General features: G+C 36.1%; 1 protein-coding gene across 7 annotated transcripts in view; it reads left to right on the forward strand.

Annotated features, from left to right (window-relative positions):
• HELQ (helicase, POLQ like) overlaps positions 1–22,083 on the forward strand; it is a 40,409-nt gene that overhangs the window by 16,125 nt on the left and 2,201 nt on the right. For 5 of the 7 annotated variants that reach the window (XM_033410016.2, XM_033410020.2, XM_049709362.1 and 2 more), the window contains 8 exons: positions 2,489–2,630; positions 3,014–3,118; positions 10,714–10,972; positions 11,847–12,004; positions 13,074–13,172; positions 15,956–16,129; positions 18,993–19,106; positions 19,957–20,091. In XM_033410016.2, coding sequence (XP_033265907.1) covers positions 2,489–2,630; positions 3,014–3,118; positions 10,714–10,972; positions 11,847–12,004; positions 13,074–13,172; positions 15,956–16,129; positions 18,993–19,106; positions 19,957–20,091 — 1,186 coding nt within the window. Of the gene's footprint in view, positions 1–2,488; positions 2,631–3,013; positions 3,119–10,713; positions 10,973–11,846; positions 12,005–13,073; positions 13,173–15,955; positions 16,130–18,992; positions 19,183–19,956; positions 20,092–22,083 lie in introns of those variants that run through there. The other 2 variants (XM_033410018.2, XM_033410019.2) reach the window with 2 other exon arrangements.

The following is a 22,083-nucleotide window of genomic DNA, read 5'->3' on the forward strand; positions in this document are numbered from 1 at the left end:
GCAAATATCTTATTGCTGAATTATACCTTTTATGAATAGAATACATCCTTGTTTTCCTCATTTAGTGATTTTATTTTGAATGCTGGGACTACATTTTTTGCCAAGTATATTTTTTTCTATTCTTTTATTTTCAAACTCTGTCACTGGTTAAGTTTTCTATTTTTTCAGACAATTGTTGAAATAAAAAAGGAAGTTATGTATCCTATTTCTCTTGTTTCAATGGTTACTCTTAAATTTTTTAACAGTTGTAAAACTGTTAAAAAACGCAACTGTGTTTTTCTGTCATTTTAGAATTAATCAATAACTATATCCTCTGCTTGAACATAACAAGAGTCTTAGCATTTGTGTGTTTTTCTACACTGCCTCATGTATTGTTGCATTTACCTGGAATTTTAGTTCTAGATTTTAAATTTTCTTTCATCTTATAATCAATAGTTCTTTAAACTTACCTGTAAATTATACTTTTTGTGTGTGTGTGTGTGTGCCTACCACTGCCTCTTGTGTCTCACATCTTCCTTCTATGATCCATTTTTTATTTTGCCATCCTTGGGTAATTATTTTTTAAATGCTGCATTGGGAGTAAAAATTTTTGAATCTTTGCGTAGCTGAAGATGTCTTTATTTTAGCCTCACACTTGAACACCTTGCTAGGAGCAGAATTCTAGGTTCAGTTTTTTTTCTTTGGGGCCCTTGTAGTATTCTTCCATGTCTTTTAGGCGCTAGTGTTGGTCATTTTTGTTTTTGCATAGGCGTGCTGTTTTTCCCTTTCCAGAAGCTTTTAGACTTTTCTCTTTAACCTTAACATTTTGTCATAGTGTATAATAATAATTACAGTTATTACATGCCCTCACTCATGTCATAACAGCTTTACATGCGTTGACTTAATAGATCCTTACAACAGCTCTGTGAGAAAGGTCGTATTTTATTATCCACATTTTATAGAAGGGAAAACTGAGGCACTGAATAATGAAGTAACTTACCCAACTTCACGGCCAACAAATGAGTTTCAAAGCCAAGGTTTGAAACTGAAGAAACTGAGAAATCTAATTCTGCAATCCTAACTCTCCCAGTTTAGCTACTTCTTATTCATAGGGCTTAGCCCTTTGGTACATGCTTTCAGTCTAAAGTTTTATGCCTTTATTCATCTTAGAGTAATTTTTTTCAGTTATTTTATTATTTCTTTTCTTCTGTTTTCTCTGTTGTCTGCTTTTGTAACTTCAGTTAGACAGTTGAAACCTCTTAAATTGAGCTTGCATCTCTTAATTGTTCTTACACATTTTTCAATCTATATGAGCTATGTGATTTCTTCACCTTTACTTTCTTTTTTTTTTTTTTTTTTGCGGTATGCGGGCCCCTCACCGCTGCGGCCCCTCCCGCTGCAGAGCACAGGCTCTGGACGCACAGGCCCAGTGGCCATGGCCCACGGGCCCAGCCGCTCCGCGGCATGTGGGATCCTCCTGGACCGGGACACAAACCCGCGTCCCCTGCATCGGCAGGTGGACTCCCAACCACTGCGTCACCAGGGAAGCCCATCTTTACTTTCTATATAACATAATCAGTTTTTAATTGTATTCCGTTAACTGTGTTTCATTCATATTCAGTTGTTCTATTAAATTGTTTAAATTAATTAATTCTTTTTAATTTCTAAGAACTCTCTTTTATTGTCCTTTCTTTATAAGAGTCTGCTCTCATAGTGTGAATACAGTACCCTTTAGAATTTTCTGTGGATACTAATTAGAATTTTTTAAAGTTCTTTTCTGTTCTGTTCTGCATATTATCTGCTTCTGTCAGACATTTTTTCTGTATGCTCTCATTGTTTTTCTTTTATGTCATTGGTTTTCTTCATGTATTTGGTAATCTTGGCTGTCCATTGAGATTTATAAATAAAGAGGTAGGCTGATTGTTTTAGGTAAATGACAGGTTTTCTCTCACCTTTGAATAGGAAAGCTGGCTACAAACTTCTGTATATGTGAACAGGATTGAAATCACCATATTTGTAGGTCAAAATCAGATGAAATCTACAATTTTATGTTGACAGTATTGTAAGCTCATAAATGAATATGCATATGTTGGTGGTCCATGGTCAGATTTTTCATTTATGGAGTATCAAATCAAAACTATTTTGAGATTATTGCTCTAGTGGATTGACCATATGTTTTACAGCTAAGCAGACTTAAGTTCAAGTTATGGTTCTGGTAATTACTAATTTTGTGAGTTTTGCTAAATGACTTAACGTATATATATGCTTTAGTTAACTCCTTTATAAATAAGTAAGAAAGAATGTTATCACCAAGAGTTTTGTAAGATTATAAATAATGTACATAAAGAGCCTAGGACATCATAGATTCTTGGTAAACAGTAGTTGCCTATTATTTTGAGTTAATATGTTACTAAATTTAATATCACATAAATATAATGAAAACTTTAAAAAATAGAAGCTATTGCTATAGATGGAATACCACTTTTAATTAATTTTATCAATTCCATAGAGTTATTTTAAGAGCCCCCTATGTTGCTAAAGAATTTTTAAAGAAGAATCAATATAAACAGATGATTGGCAGGGCTGGCCGTGCTGGAATAGATTCTACTGGGGAGAGTATTCTTATATTGCAAGAAAAAGACAAGCAACAGGTAATAATCTGGTGGATGGTTGGTCATTTTGTTGTCTTTTCTTGGACTTTGGTCTAGCCTTTTTATGAGATTGTCTTTTAAAAATTAATTATTAATATTCCTTTAACTAATGTTTCCTTCTCTCCCATGATTAAGAATTAGAAAGAGTAGTTCAAATACTTTTCTATTTCAGGCAAACAATGAAAAGTATTTTCCTTATTTATCTTCTTCCATTTTCATGAGAACACCTGCTAAATTCTTATTTTTTTGTCTTTATGTTTTTTATCTCCCCCAGCCTTCACACAATCTATGCAAAATATAAAATTTATATGGAACACCATTTATTTTTTATAGTAATGCAAAACATAAATTTATTTTTTATAATAATGCTTTAACTCTTGTAGGTATTGGAGTTAATAAGCAGACCATTGGAAAACTGTTATAGCCAACTTGTTCAAGAATTCACCAAGGGAATCCATACTTTGTTTCTCTCTTTGATTGGTTTGAAGGTATTTTTTAATATTTTTATATCTTATTGCTGTTACCTGAGATAATGGAAGTTAAAAAGTTTTGAAAACTACAAGGTATGAAAAAAATGTTAACTTCTAATCTAATGTGGAAAAGAACAGTCTGTGACATGATAAATCTGAGTCTGGATTTATATGTGCATTTTTAATCCTTTGAATTATAAAGAATGTGAAAAATCAACAAATCATAACTGGGCATCCATTACAAGTAAGAAACTTTGGTGTATACTATGGGGGATAGAAGGAGCTCTAAAGACATGGGTCCTGATGTGGGATAATCCTGCATCTCTGCCACTGTTAAGAATAAGGTTCATTGTAGTCCTGTGACCATAAACATTTGTCAGATCAGTATAGCCTTTATCAGGCAGAAAATTAAAATAAAAAAAATAGTTGGGTGGGGCATAATGGGAAAACACTCTTTTTTTCCTAAGATTAGAAATTGGCGCTCTTTTTTAGGATATCTCTTGAGCTAAACCTTTTTTTTAGGGTTATCCTTAAGTAAATTTTAACTTTGTGCCCAAATCACTCAGCCCGAAAGTGGCAAAGCCAGGGTTTGAATTCAGCTTTCTTTAATGATAAAACCAATGTTCTTAACCTATCATGTAGTCTCTCTTCATCAACCTGAATGGTTTAAGGGAAAATCCAAAATTTAATTGATAAATAAAAGATATGAGACAGGTTTTGATTACCTTGCGGATGAATGGTGTAACGTTGCAGTATCCCCTGGCCATTTACAAGAGTGAAAGGCTACAAGAAAGAAAAGGAATTAATGCTGGGTATTGAAGGAGATAGAGGTTTTAGATAAGCAGAGGGAAGGAATGAGCCATTCCAGGTACTTAAAATAGAATCAAAGATGAGAAACTTTAAGATGATGTGGGGTAACAGTCAATAGATATTATAGCTGTAGAGTAGGGCTGAAGATACCAAAGAGTAGAAGGTTGGGTGGAAAAAGTTGGGGCAGAGTGTGTGCTGTAGATTGGGGAAGACAGGAGAGAGTGCTTAAATATAGACTCAAGAGTTGTGACACAGTCACTTATCAGTGGAGTAATAGTCAAAGTGTTCTGTGGTCGTTTCGAGCAGGGGCTCTGATATCACACATATCTGTGTCTGGGTCACAGCTCTGTCTCTTGTTATCCTGTGTAAATTACTAACGCTCTCTTAAACCTCACTCAGTTGTCTTATCTGTAAAATGGGAATAATAGTATGCAGAAGTATTGCAAGGCTAGTTTGGAAGCAACTGTAGTAATCCATGTATAATGTAATAAAGACCTGCAATTGGAGGGTTGCCAAGGAATTAATAAAGAAGGGAAAGAGATCATGAAGATCATTGAGTCTTATTACATTTATATATTGAATAAGGTAACAGAGAATTCGTGATTGGTTTAAGGTCATTCAGTGTGTTCTGTTTAGATGAGATTATAATTCAGGTTCCTGCCTTGCTGGCCTGTACTCTTTCCAGTATGCCATTGTGAATGTGGAACATTCACTAAGTGCACTTGAAAACTCACCAAAATAGGCCATATTCTGGGCCATAAAATAAGTATCAGTAAAGTTAAAGGATTGAAATCATATAAAGAATGGTATCTAATGACAACAAAATTATAGCATACATCAATAATAGAAAGGTAGGGATTTCTCTGGTGGTCCAGTGGTTAAGAATCCACCTTCCAGTGCAAGGGACACAGGTTCGATCCCTGGTCGGGAAACTAAGATCCCACATGCCTCGGGGCAGCTAAGCCCTCACGCTGCAACTGAGACCCAATGCAGCCAAATAAATAAATAAGTATTTAAAAATGAATAAATAATAGAAAGGTATCAGGAAAATACCCAAATATTTGGAAATTAAACAGCATACTTTTATGGTCAAAGTAGAAATCACAAGGGAAATTAGAAAATATCTTGAATGGAATGAAGATGAAAACATATATCAGAATTAGTGGCAGGCAGCTAAAGAAGTGCTTAAGGGGACATTTATAGCTTTAAATGCTTATTAAAATTCAAGGAAGATCCAAAGTCAGTGATCTAAGTTTCACCTTAGGAAGCTAAAACAAAACAAAACAAAAAGCCCCAAAGTAAGTAGAAGGAAGGAAATGATAACAGATAAAAGCAGAAATCAATGACAAAAAATAGACAAGAGAAAATATTAATGAAACCATAAGCTAGTTCTTTGAAAAGATCAGTAAGATTATTGATTGAATTGATCAGAAGGAAAAGAGAGTCGCATAAATTACCAATATCAGGAATGAAAGGAAGGTCATCACTGGATATCCCAGAGATAGTAAAGGTAGTAAGGAATTACCCTTGAATAGCTGTATCCTTGAATACTGAAAAATGAATTCAACAACTTGGATGAAATGGGGGAAATTCTTTTTTTTTTTTAATTTACTTATTTTATTTATTTAATTTTGGCTGTGTTGGGTCTTCGTTGCTGTGCGTGGGCTTTCTCTAGTTGCGGCGAGCAGAGGCTACTCTTCATTGAGGTGCTCAGGCTTCTAATTGCTGTGGCTTCTCTTGTGGAGCACGGGCTCTAGGCATGCGTGCTTCAGTATTTGTGGCATGTGGGTTCAGTAGTTGTGGCTTGCGGGCTCTAGAGCACAGGCTCAGTAGTTGTGGTGCACGGGCTTAGTTGCTCTACAGCATGTGGGATCTTCCCAGAACCAGGGCTTGAACCCACGTCACCTGCATTGGCAGGCAGATTCTTAACCACTGCAACACCAGGGAAGTCCAATGGGGAAAATTCTTGAAAGACACAATTCCCGAAATTGACTGAAGAAATAAAAAATCTGAATAGTCCTATATTTATTAAAGAAATTGAATTTATAATTTAGAACTTTCCCACAAAGAAAACTCTAGGCCCAACTGACTTCACTGGTGAGTTCTAACAAACATTTAAAGGAGAAATAATATCAGTCATACACACATTCTTTCAGAAAGTAGAGGAAGATGGAACACTGCTCATCTTATCTTATGAGACCAGCATTATGCTGATACCAAAACCAGACGAAGATATTACAAGAAGAGAAAACTACAAGCCAATGTCTCTGGTAAACATACCTATAAAAACCCATATCAGGGCTTACCTAGTGGCGCAGTGGTTGAGAGTCCGCCTGCCGATGCAGGGGGCGCGGGTTCGTGGCTCGGTCCGGGAGGATCCCACATGCCGCGGAGTGGCTGGGCCCGTGGGCCGTGGCCGCTGGGCCTGCGCATCCGGAGCCTGTGCTCCACGGCAGGAGAGGCCACAGCAGTGAGAGGCCCACGTGCTGCAAAAAAAAAAAAAAAAAAACCATATCAAAGTACTAGTAATACAACAATACATTATTAGAACAATATACCATGATCAATCAGAATTTATTCCAATAATGCAAAGTTGGTTTAACATTCAAAGTTCATCAGTATATTGATAATTATCCATTTGACAGAACTCAACATTCATGATAAAAGCTCAACATACTAGGAGTAGAAAAGAACTTCTTCAATCTGATAAAGGTTGTTTATTTAAAAAAAAAAAGAAACTACAGGTAACATCACACTTAATGGTGAAAAACTAAATGTTTTTTCCCCTAAGATCAGGAAAAGAAATCTGCTCTCACTCTACTAATCAACATATATCAGAACTTGTACCCAATACAATAAGACAGGAAGAAAAAATAAAGCAAACAGTTTAGAAAGGAAGAGTAAAACTGTCTTATTTGCTGATGGCATTGAATTCAAGAAAAATCCAAAGGAATGTCCAAAAAACCAGAGTGTAATTAGTGGTGTCACAGGATACAAGGTCAATGTACAAAACTCAATTATATTTTTATATACTTACTGCAAATAATTGGAAAAACAATTCCATTTACAGTAAATTCAAAAAAAACATGAAATACTTAGGGGTAAATTTAACTAATATGTGTCAGACCTATACACTGAAAACTATGAAACACTGCTTAGAGAAATTAAAGAAGGCCTACATAAATGGAGAGAGATAGCATGTTCATGAATTGGGACACTCACTTTTGTTCAGATGTTACTTCTTCCCAAATTGGCCTATAAATTCAGTGCAATCCCAATCAAAATCTCAACAGGTTTTTTTGTAGAAATTTCACACTGATACTAGAATTTATTTGGTAATGCAAAGGAATAGAATAGCCAAAAATAGTTTTGTAAAAGAACTTGACTTCAAGACTTACTGTAAAGCTTCAATAATTAAAAACAGTGTGATATTGGTGCAAAGATTGACATATAGACCAATAGATCAGTAAGTCCAGAATTAGGCCCATATATGATCAATTCATTTTCAACAAAGGTGCCAAGGTATTTAAATGGAGAAAGGATTTTTTTTTCAATAAATGGTGCTGAAACAAGTAGATACCAATATGGAACAACCACAGACAAATTAACCCCAACTCTTACCTCCCACTGTCCAAAAAAATTAACTCAAAATGGATCATAGACCTAGACCTAAAAGCTAAAATAAAACTTCTAGAAGAAAATCTAGGAAAAAAATTTTGTTACCTTGGGGTAGGCAAAGAGTTCTTACGTGGGAAACAAAAACCGTAAACCATGAAAGAAAAAAATCAATTTAATAGGCTTCATCATTATTTTAAAATTCTCTTCAAAAGACCCTGCTTAACAAATGAAAAGGCGGAGGAAAATGTTTATACATCTGACAAATATGAGTATGTCATGAGTGAGGACTCCACAAAAGGCAGTGGAATTAGGAGGGAATTGGGACTTCAGTGCACTCCCTGTGCACTGAGACCAGTGCTCTCAGGTACAGGACTCCTGGGGGAACTGACTTGGCCACAAAAGTCTGGTTTTATGGGCCTGGCAATGCAACCGTTGTTTTCTGTTTTAACAATTGAAGTACAGCAGCAAGAAGTCCAGGCAGAGTCAGCTCAGGAGATTAGCCTATAGGCAGCTGTTGTTTCAAGCCTGCCCATAGGAGACTACGGGGCCCCGTCCTGAGGAGGACAGGCCATCAGGGTTCCTCCTACTCCTTGGGGTAAGGCTTCACAACAGGGCTCTAGTTGTGGAAAGAGGCCGGAATTACAGACCGGGTGGAGAAGTGGGAAAATCTTTAGAGTTAGAACTGAAGCAGAAGTCAAGTCCTCTGGACAGGAACAACCAGGTGGGATAGGGGTGAGAGGCAAGAAGGGCAGTGTGAGGTCAGGAGGCAGAAGGTAGAGGTGGGCATCCCTGGAGAGACTAGGTCCAGGGTTTGGTGGAAGAGATGGAAACTCCAGGAATTAATAAGAGATCATAACAGTTGTTGGGCCATGGGATACAGGGAGCCTCCAATTATTGTTTCTCACAACTATGTTTCAGATGCTCTGCTAGACACTTTATATGTTTTATCTCTGATCTTTGCATACCTTTGAATAAAGTAATATAACTGTGCTTTCACAAAAAAAGAATCCAAGGCAAAAAGGTAGGTTACGTAGGCTGCTTGCACACGCTGGTGCATACTACTGCGGTCTTGCCTGGATCACTGTAATGGTCTCCCAGTTGGTCTCTTTGCATTCACTCTGTCTGCCCTGCCTTCCCACATCCCCTCCAAGTAATTCTTCAATAGACTGATCTTCACAAAATATAAAATCCGAATGTATCACCCCCTTCTGCTTAAAATTTGTCACTGGTTGTTTCCCGTTGCTGTTAGGATTGAGCCCAAATTCCTTATCATGGTCTACTGTGGTAGATTTGGCCTCTGCCTGTCTTTTCATCCTCATCTCTCACCAGCCTTCGTATACTCTGTACTCCAGACATACTGGCCTTCTATTACATTTCTCAAACATTCTATACTTGCTCCTACTGCAGTGTTCTGTAAGCCTCGCCCTTCTTACCTCCCCGTCTCCAGTTTCACCCTCACCCACTCCCACTTAACGGTCAGACTTTCACTTCACCACCACTTCCTCAGGGAAGCCTTTCTTTGCCACTGAGTCCAGTCAGTCTATTGTATGCTTTGTAGAAACACATTCTTTCCTTTAATAGCACCTATCAGTTTGTAGTCGTATTCTTGTTAGTGCCATTATTTGGCTAATAACTTTACCCCAGTGGAATGTAAGCCCTGTGACAGCAGGATCCACATGTATTGTCATTTATCACTGAATCCCAGTGACTAGCACAGTGCCTGGCATGTGGTTGGCACTTGGTAAACACTTGAATTAATGAATGGGTTGACTTTGGAGTTGGTCATGGCTGAACTTGCAGGTTGGGGCAACAGTGAAGAACCCAGCTTTGAGAAGCCAGAAGCAGAGTCTCTACCAGTGGGTTTAAACCACTATGTCTATAAGTTTTCAGAGGGCTAGAAAGGTAACCTGTTGGTCGCCAGAAGGATCAAGTAAAGGATTTTGTTTGTTTACTCCCACGGTTAACTGTAATCGGCCAACCAAAAAACAATATAGAAACTAAGTATGCTGATAATCTACAAACTGAGTATCTTAAAAGTACAATTTGGCCTGAATGAATACTATATTAAGAATGATTTTTATTAAAAGGAGAAACAATAGGAAATGTCTGTGCTCCATTTTATTTTCTGTTATCGCTTATAATGGTTTAATATGAAATTACTAGTTAAGTTTTCCAGTTGAAATATCGTCAGAGTTGTGAGAGAGAAAAATATGCTTATTGATTGACGATATTTTAGTATAACTTGTTGATTTCATTGAAATTGGCTAATATAAATTATTCTAATTCAGAGACAGCTCTACATCTGAATACCAAGTGGTGAGTTAAGTATTACTTATGATTGCCATTATAAGTTTTAAATAGTGAGTAAGTGGGGAGAAAAAAAGGCAGCAAAAGAACAGGAAAAGGAGATGGGAATGAGAGAGACAAAAAGCAGTAAAAAAACTGCTGTCTATTTTTAGGTAATATGTCAGGGAAAGTATTGCCTGATCCTGTTTTAGTGGAGGCTTTCAGTTGTGTTTTCCATGTTTGTTTGTTTTTTTAATACAATTTTTAAAGCTAAAGAATGTTTTCACATGTGGCTGGAAAGGGGTGGAGGAAGGATTTCTGAAGGAGGCTAAGTGGGAATTAGTGATAATTGAGGAGTAAACAGAGAGCACAGCTTTGGAGGTATTGTGAAAAATTATTCAAAAACCTAAGGGGTTTTTGAATGAGAAATGTGTAGATGTTTTCATTAAAAGTATGAATATGGGGCTTCCCTGGTGGCGCAGTGGTTGAGAGTCCACCTGCCGATGCAGGGGACACGGGTTTGTGCCCCGGTCCGGGAAGATCCCACATGCCGCGGAGCGGCTGGGCCCGTGAGCCATGGCCGCTGCGCCTGCGCGTCCGGAGCCTGTGCTCCGCAACGGGAGAGGCCACAGCAGTGAGAGGCCCGCGTACCGCAAATTAAAAAAAAAAAAAAAAAAAGTAGGAATATGATAACTATCTTTTCCCTTAAATTGTTTTCTTCTTTTGATTTTAAAATGTTGTTATAAAATTACCTTTATGCAACTATGTAGATTTTATAATAGTTTTTTATTTAAATAGCTTTGCGGTATGGAAATGAGTCATCATCTTGATTAATTATTCATTCAAAATGTTACCTTGAATTAGGGAAGATGCTCTAATGATGTCCTGAATTGTTTCAGATTGCAACAAATCTCGGTGACATATATCACTTTATGAGTGGTACATTTTTTGGTGTTCAGCAGAAGATTTTGTTGAAAGAAAGAAGTCTCTGGGAAATAACTGTCGAATCACTTAGATACTTGACAGAAAAAGGACTCCTACAAAACGATACTATTTTGACAGAAAAAGGACTTCTACAAAAAGACACTATTCATGGGTCGGAAGAAGAGTTCCAATATAGTTTTCACATTACAAAGTTGGGACGAGCTTCTTTTAAGGGTAAGAGTTTACCTAAATCTCATTACTAATCTGAGAAAATGCATTGGAAAAAATAGAAATTATTATGTAATGTTAAGTTGGATTTGTAATTTCATATTAATAATATTAATCTTATCTTACAAACTGTTGGACTACTTCAACTTTAAAAAGTTGAAAAGTGTTTTGAAACAAGTAATTTAGAGTACTGTAGAGGTATATGGAGAAAAGGGTGGTCATCCCTCCTTCATGCTCCCCTCCCTCAGCAGTCATAAAATCATAATATCTTACCAAGAATAACAATTTGGTATATATTTTTGCAGACATTATCTGTAAATTTCATAACAATTTGATACATATATCCTTCCAAACATTTTTATGTGTACGTGTATATGTGTATATATATATACATATACATATATATGTATATATACACACACACACACACAGAGCTTGCTTTTCTCACTTATAAAATATCATGAGCATCTTCACATCCCTTTAAATCTACCTCATTTTTCTTTTACTACAATAGTCATCCATAGTATGGATACCATAATTTATTTCACCACTCCCCTATTGATGGACATTTACTGTGTTCCTGATTTTTCTCCATTATAAACAAGGCTGCTTGGGCATCTCTGCTCATGTATTTTTGGAATTGTGTGGAAATGTTTCTCTGGGTTAGATTCCCAAGATTAGAGGGGTTGGGTCAGAAGGTATGTACTTATTAAATGCTGATGGATACTATCAAAATGACCTCCAAAATAGTTGTGTTAAGTTACATAGTAAGAGATTTTAAAGACTTTTGTAGTTAACTCCTAAACTAGACTTACTTTAAAGTCACCTCTTTCCCCCTTTGGTGATTATGAAAGATGAACTATTTGTGTCTTTCTTTTAGGAGCTATAGATTTGGCTTATTGTGACAGTCTCTACAGAGACTTGAAGAAAGGTCTTGAAGGACTTGTGCTTGAAAGCCTTCTTCATCTAATTTACCTAACAACTCCCTATGATATGGCTTCTCAGTGTCACCCTGATTGGATGATATACTTCAGGCAGGTGAGACAATAAGATTCTGCAATACAGGCTACAATAATGGATCAGGATTTGATTTTTGTCAAGTGATTATTCACATTTTTTCTTTATTAAAATATATTTGAAATTGGGCCCTTTGTTTTTGAGTTTTTAAAGTAGTAATATGGCAATAACATTTTTTGTTTGTTTCACTTAAATATTTTCTGTTAAATATAAACATGTTCATTATCAAAAAAATAAAGAAAGGTGCAGAAAAGAAAAAATGGTCATCCCTGGTCCCATTTCCCCAAAGGTAGTTTACTCGTATGATTTGGTGACCACTACATTTTATAATGCCTGGAATATAAAGAAAACCATGAAAGCCATCCCTGATGATTGATAGTTTAATTACATGAAAGCTCTATTACAGTCACACGTGATGTCACATCATGTCACACCAAACCCGGTGATGTTAATACCTGAGAAGGAATATCATCTTTATCAACAGTAGCAAGGTGGAACTAGCCATACTTGTTACAAAACCAAGTGGTAGAGTACAGTCTATTATGATTTTACTGTGAACAGGCTAGATGCATGAACACATATTAGGCAGAAGCAATATGCAGCTTTTAATTGCAGGAAATTAACTGTCTTTTTAATGTCGTTTTTTAAAATTGTTACTCTAAGTTTTTCTAAGTGGTATTATACAATGCAGTTACTTTCAAAAGCTTTCCCTCTTCTCTCTTCCCACAGACATCTCCCATATTAAACATGAGCCCATAGTCCATGGAAATCATAGTCCATGGTCACAGTATTTGTGGCCATGTCTTTAAGTCATTCTACTAAAGTTTGTTATATTGGGTTGGCCCAAAAGTTCGTTCGGGTTTTTCTATAACAGCTTACGGGAAAACCCGAACGAACTTTTTGGCCAACCCAAATATTTTAATACTGTATCTTTTAAGCTTGCAATATTTGTAAACAAAATATGTGGGTTTTTTCATATCTTTTATAATAATGAAAGTGTGATATGACTAAATACTGGATTTGATTAATGGCAGACTTTTTAAAGTTACAATTTAATTTTTCAATATATTTATGCTCTTTTTCTCTGTAGTTCAGCCAGCTCAGCCCAGCAGAACAAAATGTGGCTGTTCTGGTTGGAGTCTCTGAGAACTTTATTGGGAAGAAAGCATCAGGTCAAGCTATCAGGAAGGTACCATAGTCTTTTTTTCCTTCCTAAATAACTTAAGTTCATAAAACAAAATTAATGCTGTTGTATCATCTCCTTTGTTGACTTGATCCTTTTGGTTCACTTTTTTTCTCTTTAATATAATTCCCATTTTACTATTTAAAACATCTGAGGACCAGAAATTTAGGTATTTTTTTTAAACAGTATTTATTTCTGGGTGGTGTGATGGCCCTTTTTTTGTGTACCTTTGTATTTCTAAAATAGTCATGCACATGTAAGTATCATAGGAAAAGGTAAACCTTATTTTATCTATTTTTCTTAGGCTACTTATTATGGCTTAAATTATATAAATTGTAAAATATTTGTAAAATGTTTTCACAGTATTATGGAATCCTGAAATAAGTGCAGTTAAAGGGAGAAAAAAATCTTCTAGAAACCTTTTATTAAGCATTCTACTTGGTATCAGGGATTCTAAGATAGGACGAGTTTGGGATTTTTGTTTTTGTTGTTGCTGTTGTCCCAAAGAACTCCCAATGTACTTGAAGTACATAAAGCATTTTAGAAGGTTGAAGTGGAAAAGCCAATACTCTTGTGTGATCTTATATTTTTGTGTTTTAAAGTTTAGTCAACAAACATGAAGCAAGTGTTGAATGTACACACTAACCTTAAGAGAAGTGGAAATAATTCTGTGGCAAACATGCATTCAGAATCCTTAAGTTCATATAATCTTCCACCTCATAATACACTTTTTTTCATTTTTCATTTTCTTTGGTAATCTAATCTTCCTTGAAACGTAATTATCTTACCTACCATTTCCCCTATATCTTTAAAATTTTTATAGATTTTACTGATTTCATTTTGAAAAATGGAAGGTGGTGTCTACTTATATTTGAATTGAATTGTGCAGCTGTCCCCTGTATTGATGTATCATAAAATTATAAATATATATCACTTCAGTATTCATGTTGTCAATATTTAAATTGGGTCTTTTACCTCAGAAATGGCTATGTTGTTTAGGCCTTCAAAATGTTGACTAAAGATATTTCTTAAAACAAGCCTTTTGTATCAAACTCTAAAATATAAAATAAAAACAAAATCATATTAGTTTGCAACTCATTACCAAATAATAAACATTTATAAAACCTTATTAGAATAATGTATCTTTTAAAACTTGAATCAAAATTTATTTTTGTTACACTTTATGAAATATAGTCAATAAATGTTTGTTCAATTGATAATTAAATATTTAAAATAGTATGGGCATGGATTTGTCTTAATTACAAATGGGTTAGTTACTAGTTCAGTGCTTTAGAAGTATCTTTTTAAAAAACTTCTGCAGAACATGATGTTTACTTAGAATCTAATTGATGTCTTCACATTGAAAAAGACCTTTAAACATTTTTTGTAAAAATCTTGAAATTGGCATGATGTGGCTTATCTTGCCATGTAATATAATCACATCGTTTTTCTTGGCTTAGAAAATACATTCTAAGCAAAATCTACATTGACTCAATTTATAGTTAATAATGAAGATGCACTAAAATTGGGAAATTAAAAGGTAAACTTTTCCTACTTGTTTTTCAGCTATCATGCTTTTCAGCTTAATGCTTTTTAAAAGGGTGATCCAGTACAACATGCAGAATCTGTAATTCTTATATCCTTCAATGTGCCACCCTAAGTTCTCATCTTAAACATTCTTTTACTGTAGTAAAGGATATAATTTTATATTTTAAACCTACTTTTTCTCTTTAAAATTCATCTTTTTTTTCCTCTGATTTTAAGCATGAGTTACTCAGTTTCTGAGTTAGCTTAATATTAGCTATGAAATGCTTTACCCAAAAAATAATCACTAGGCAGCACAGGCAAAAGCACATAACAGAATAGAAATAGTCAACTACAGGAAGCATTTTTCTTTCAGTGTTTTAATTTTGGAAACATTAATTATTTACCATGACCATGTGGAAATCATAGAATCTAGTGTTTACTTTTTAGATTTATTAACATATTTATCTAAACAAATGCGTTTGTCTAATTTATAATCACAGTCACACATATATATACCACCTATAAATATTACAGTAAATGTAAAGGTTTCCCCAATACCTTTCCTTCCTGTATTCTTTCCTAAGGCTACCATAACAAATTAGCACAAACCAGGTGTCTTAAAACAACAGAAGTGTATTCTGGCACAGTTCAGGAGGCCAGAGATCTGAAATCAAGATGCTGGCAGGGCTGTTCCTCCTGGAGGCTCTGAGGAAGAAACCATCTTGCCTCTCTCCTAGCTTTTGGTGGTTGCAGGCAATCCTTGTAGATGTATCCCTCCAAAGTCTGCCTCCATTTTCACATTGCCTACTCTGTGTCATTCTGTGTCGTCTCTCTTGTAAGGGATGACAGTCATTGAATAATGGGCCCTTAAGGGCCCCCTGTATATCCAGGATGATTTCATCTCAAGATCCTTAACTAATTACATCTGCAGAGATCCTATTTCCAAACAAGGTCACATTCAAAGGTACCAGGGGTTAAGACTTGAGCATATCTTTTTTGGGGAACAATTCAACTCACTACACTCCCTATAGAAGGAACTTTAAATTGGGAACAATTTGGCATATCTCTTTTTTTACACTCAGAAAAACAGTAATTTGAACTCATCTAAAGTACGTTTGTTAGAACTTAGATTTATTTCTGTGGAACCATTCTATCCTTGCTCTCCTGTGGTACAACTTCATGCTCTTTACCTTTTGTCCATTTTGAATGTAATGTACATTTTTTAGCAGGTCCAGTACATAAACTTATTTGTGTCTTTCTAGAAAGTGGACAAGAATATTGTCAACAGACTATACCTGTCTTTCGTTCTTTATACCTTGCTCAAAGAGACCAACATTTGGAGTGTGTCTGAAAAATTCAATATGCCTCGAGGATATATACAAAACCTTCTCTCTGGAGCTGCCGCATTCTCCTCTTGTGTGTTACACTTCTGTGAGGTAATTCCATTAAATAGATGATATATGCTGTGTGCATCTTCTGTTTTAACCGTTACTGAACTCAAAAGCCAGTTAGTCAATATGTTCTCTTGTTTCTTCTGTTATTACAAAGCACTCAAAATTTGTTTAAAATATGTCTTTGTTTTTATCCACTTACAAAAATACTATACACATGCATGTAATAAAGGTATTACAGAATGACAGAATCAACTAAAACATAATGAACAAGTAGGAAGTCCTTAGTTATCCCTACTTTTAGAGCTATCATTAATAGTTTCAAGTATTTGGAATCAACTCTTTTTTTTTCTACTCTTTCTTTTTGTTGTTGTTGTTTTTTCTTTTCTTTCTTTCTTTATTTTTGGTTGCATTGGGTCTTAGTTGCACCATGAGGGATCTTTCATTTCAGTACGTGGGCTCTTTGTTGTGGCACACAGGCTTCTCTCTAGTTGTGGCATGAGGGCTCAGTAGTTGCGGCATGAGGGCTTAGTTGCCCTGTGGCATGTGAGATCTTAGTTCTTCAATCAGGGATCAAACCCGCGTTGCCTGCATTGAAAGGTGGATTCCCAACCACTGGACCACCAGGGAAGTCCCTGGAATCAACTCTTAAAATAACTTTTCTCCATTGATGTAGATTCTGTGTGAGTGTCTTTCTCCTGAGTGGTAACTATGTAAAGTGTTTGATTGGTATGTTACCAATATCCAGCAGATACCTGACTACTCAGTACCATGTTCTTTTGATTACCACAGTAATTTCCCATTTTTGCTTCCAGTGTCAAGCAGCTACGTCAGTTTCTACATCAAATGTGTGTTTTATAAAATAAAGAAGAAAACTTAATTTTGGCCATATGCATTTGAGATCGATTTATTTAAGACTTTACTAAAAGAAGCTTTCAGAATTTCCTTAAATAACACAACAAAGCTTACCAGAGTTTTCTACCCAGTTTTTGATGAGTTTATAAGATAAGCCATTTTTGTTGCATTGAAATTTATTGTTTTGGGGTGGCATAGTAATATTTGTTTCTGTACTTTTTTTTTCTGTACTTATTTTTTTTTAATTTTTTCCACAATGAATTCTACTTTTAAACTTAAAATCTACTTCATTTGCCCTATCTTAAGCCTCCATATTCTGTGTGTGTATAGGGCAATTAGTTCTATCATATATGCTAATGGAGTAAATAATCCAAAACTACTTGGCTTTGGATTGAATGATAATTATTTTAGCAAATTTACCTTTTAAATACCTTTTATTTATGCTGATTTTTAAATTTTAGCGTATATTCCCTAATTACATGGTAGCTAATCAGTACACAAACATTATGGATAATAAGGAGAAGCTGGCCTTTAAAATGTATTTTCTTAAGTTTACTGTGTTTGTTCTTCATATTTAAAAAGGTGTTCCATGATAATTCTATCCCTTTGTTTTACTTAGAACTATAAGGATGTGAGCCTTACAGAATTGTTCAAGTGAAAGAATCTATAGGTTGAACTTCAAAAGCAACTATAATTTGATGGTTGATCCTAGGGTCAGTCTACCCGACAACTCTCATGAATGTATTTTCAATATTTTAAAGCATTTTTTTCTTTATAAAAAGTTATGTAGGACTTCCCTGGTGGCTCAGTGGTTGAGAATCTGCCTGCCAATGCAGGGGACATGGGTTCAATCCCTGGTCTGGGAAGATCCCACATGCCATGGAGCAACTAAGCCTGTGTACCACAACTACTGAGCCTGTGCTCTAGAGCCCACAAGCCACAACTCCTGAGCCTGCGTGCTGCAAATACTGAAGCCCGTGCGCCTAGAGCCTGTGCTCTGCAACAGTAGAAGCCACCACACTGAGAAGCCCATGCACTGTAGTGAAGAGTAGCCCCTGCTCGCTGCAACTAGAGAAAACCCACGTGTAGCAACAAAGACCCAACATAGCCAAAAATAAATAAATTAAATAAATAAATAAAAACAAAAAAAGTTATGTAAGTGGAATAAAATAGTACACCGATCATATTAGTTAAGATACTTTTAACTGCAAGTAACAGAAAAATTCCATAGAAATTTAAACAATAAGGAAAAATGAATATCTTATGTAGCAGGAAAGCCAGAGCTAAGGCGGTTTAGGATTGATTGATTCAGTAGTTCTATTCAAGGTTTTCTTTTCTTCTTTTTTTGCTGCCATACTAGTGCATTGACTACTTTCCTACTAGTAGGAAAGTAGTAGGTCACAAAGTAGCTAGCTAATGTTGTTCCATGCATCACAAATGCTCACAGTGATACCCAAAGGTTAGAAAGGAAACTTAAAAAAAAAAAAAAAAGAAAAAACCAAACTACTATTACAGAAAATTTCAACCCTATATTTAAAAAGACAAGGTAATGTAATGAATACCCATTTATCCACCCAGCTTTAAGAATTACCAACTCATGGTTTCTAATACTATTTTAAATATTGCTGCACTGAGCATCATCTTGTATTTGAATCCTTCCATATTCAGTATTTTGTCTTCAGGATAAATTTCCAGAGGTAGGAATTGTTTTCAATCATTTGGGAAAGAAAAACTATGCAATCACTTGCTGATGTTTTGATAAAAATGAATAGAACTCTTCTTATTGACTTCTTTTTCTTTTTTAATTGGGGTATAGTTGTTTATTTTTCAATTTTCAATCTTTTTCCTCATCCTAAAACCATTCCATCAAATTCCTCAGTCTCTGCCATGTTTCCTTGTAACAATTTTGCTTGGAGTCATTGTTCATCTCTGGCTTAACCCAACTTCCAGAATTTACAGAAGGGAGCGTCCTCTCTGAGCCCTCTACCATGCAAACTAGATTTTGAAATAACTTACCAGATTTAAATTCTGCATATTTCTTTGTGTTCTGCAGGAACTTGAGGAGTTCTGGGTTTATAGAGCCCTTTTGGTAGAACTTACCAAGAAGTTGACTTACTGTGTAAAGGCAGAGCTAATCCCTCTCATGGAAGTGACTGGAGTTTTAGAGGTTAGTAGCCTCCCAGTTTCCCACCTGAGATGATTTCAACTAACAGAAAAATCAGGTTTTACTGTCATGTCACAGGGTAAATGACAATAGCCTTATTGTTCATTTATCATGGGAATCTTTTTTTTTTTAATTAATTGCTGCCATGGTCTCCCAGAAATCCCTGTTAATCTGGAAAAAGTTCTGATGAAAAATCACGTTCATGGGAAAAAATAACAGTAGGGATGGGGTGACTCTTCCCAAGTATATGTGTCATTCTTAACATCCCTTCCTTCCTCTACTCCAGTGAAGAATCACCTTCTGTCAGTTTAAACAGTGCTTGTTGAAGGTGGTGGTGACTTGGTGGCAGTGAGGGTCATTTACGTTTTCTAAGGGAGTGAGGAGAAAGTATCCTCAGCTGGTTTCTTAGCTTTCTATTTTTCACCAACCCTTGATTTCAGTTTATCCTCTGTTATTCAGTTCTTAAATCAGAGGAGTTCTGTTTGGGAATGCAGACACACACCCCTACCTCAGGTCCCCTGAGTAGATGGTAAGAACATTTTAGGGGTACTGGACTAAAACATTTGATTGGGGATGCCCCTAGCCTAAGTGCCCTAATGGGTTTCTTATTTCTGATTGCAGCACACATCAGCTCACTTAAGCTACACAGAAAACTAGCTATCTTGCAGTCAGATTGGAACCACCCAAATGCGTCTTTTAAAATTCCTCGGGATTCTGATGTGTTATCTCTTCATATTTATTATCTTAGTTTATTACTGTCTCTGCAAGTGAATTTTTTCCCTTCAGTAAGACACTTAATTACTTTTTCCTAATCCCAAATTCTGATCCTAATGATTTTTGTAATACTTTTCAGGGTCGAGCAAGACAGTTATACAATGCAGGTTATAAAAGTCTAATGCACTTAGCTAATGCAAATCCTGAAGTGCTGATAAAAACAATTGATCATTTATCAAGACGCCAGGCCAAGCAAATTGTTTCATCAGCCAAGGTAAGCAAACTATTTTATAATCTTTATGATATATATATATTTTTTAAAGTAATTAATTAATTTTTGGCTGTGTTGGGTCTTTGTTGCTGTGCGCAGGCTTTCTCTAGTTGCGGCGAGTGGGAGCTACTCTTCTTTGCGGTGCGCGGGCTTCTCATTGCGGTGGCTTCTCTTGTTGTGGAGCACGGGGTCTAGGCGCTGGGCTTCAGTAGTTGTGGCTCGCGGGCTCTAGAGCGCAGGCTCAGTAGTTGTGGCGCACAGGCTTAGTTGCCCCACAGCATGTGGGATCTTCACGGACCAGGGCTCAAACCCGCGTCGCCTGCATTGGCAGGCGGATTCTTAACGACTGTGCCATCAGGGAAGCCCAATCTTTATGATATTTTGTAGTGTAATCTCCTTATACTTTAGATATAAAAGCAAAAACGTTTAACTATATATGCAAAAGTTTATACTCACAATATTTGGATAAAAATAATACACGTGTTATGATACAAGGTTTGCTAAAAGGAGGAAAAGGATCTCCTAAAAAATAAAGACGCTTTCAAGAGTTCATTGAAGTACGAGGAACTCTGGAACTCGCTGAACTCTGCCTCCCGCTACTCTTGACACAGAAGTCCTTTCCTCAGCATCCCCAACACCTTCACTGACAAGGAGCCTACAACCTCAAAAATTAAGTAGTTCTATTTTTGGACCCCTAGTGTTACAAAGAGCATCCCAATATAATGAGGCTGTGTTAAAATGTCTACCATGGCATCATAGAGTACTACCCTGTGGAACTAGACTGTTGCTTTGTTCATTTGGTAGCTTTTCACATACTTGAAAATGGCTCTTCTTGCCTCCAAGGGCTTCTCTTTTCTGTTTCTTTCACCTGTAGTAAATAACCTAGTTTTAGGCTATTCACTATACTGGTTACCCTTTGCTAGATGCAATCCAGTTTGTCATTACCCTCCTGCTCCATGTGGGTAAATCCATTACACAACAGTTTGGGATTATTTCCTTCTTGATCTCAACTATAATTCTGTCCTTGTGGTCTGAAATCTCATAGTTTTTTGTTTTTGTTTTTTTAACTTCATCGTTATACTATTGTCATATATAGATCAGAAATGGCTGAAAAGTAAATTTCCATCTTACTTTGTGAATAGTGCTCACATTGTTTGTATTGCTTTGATTGATCTTTACAACAGTCCTCTGAGGTGGGCAGAGTTGGTGTTACATTCAATTTACAAATGAAGACACTAAAACTTGTTCCATTAGATTAGGAGTTCTTTGGGTTGATAGGGATGAAGTTATAGTTATTTCCATTTCTGTAGCACCTAGCACAGTATTCAGCCTATAGTAGATATTTAGCAAATATTTGAATAAATAAATAAATAAAATTGGGGCTTCCCTGGTGGCGCAGTCATTAAGAATCTGCCTGCCAATGCAGGGGACACGGGTTTGAGCCCTGGTCCGGGAAGATCCCGCATGCCGCAGAGCATCTAAGCCTGTGCGCCACAACTACTGAGCCTACACTCTAGAGCCCACGAGCCACAGCTACTGAGCCCGCAAGCCACAGCTACTGAAGCCTGCATACCTAGTGCCCATGCTTGGCAACAAGAGAAACCACCGCAATGAGAAGGCTTCGCACCACATCAAAGAGTAGCGCCCGCTCTCAGCAACTAGAGAAAGCCCGTGCATAGCAACGAAGACCCAGCGCAACCAAAAATAAATAAATAAATAAAAAAATAAATAAATTAAATCTATTAATAAATAAATAAGATTTAAAGAAATTGATTTACCCAAGGAAACACAGCTAGTCAGTAAGTAGTAGAGCAGGACTATAGAGTTACACTATATGTTATTAAGGATACAAATGGAGCTGCGGTAACGATGGCCAAAATAAGTGACTTTAAATGTTAAAGGTTTATTAGTGTTCACAGCTGATATGAGGAATCAGTTGTGTGTCCAAGGACCCATACTGCCCCTGTCTCATTGCTCAGCCAGTCTTAATATATA

Source organism: Orcinus orca, chromosome 4, assembly GCF_937001465.1.
Source record: "Orcinus orca chromosome 4, mOrcOrc1.1, whole genome shotgun sequence".
Lineage (NCBI taxonomy): Eukaryota > Metazoa > Chordata > Mammalia > Artiodactyla > Delphinidae > Orcinus > Orcinus orca.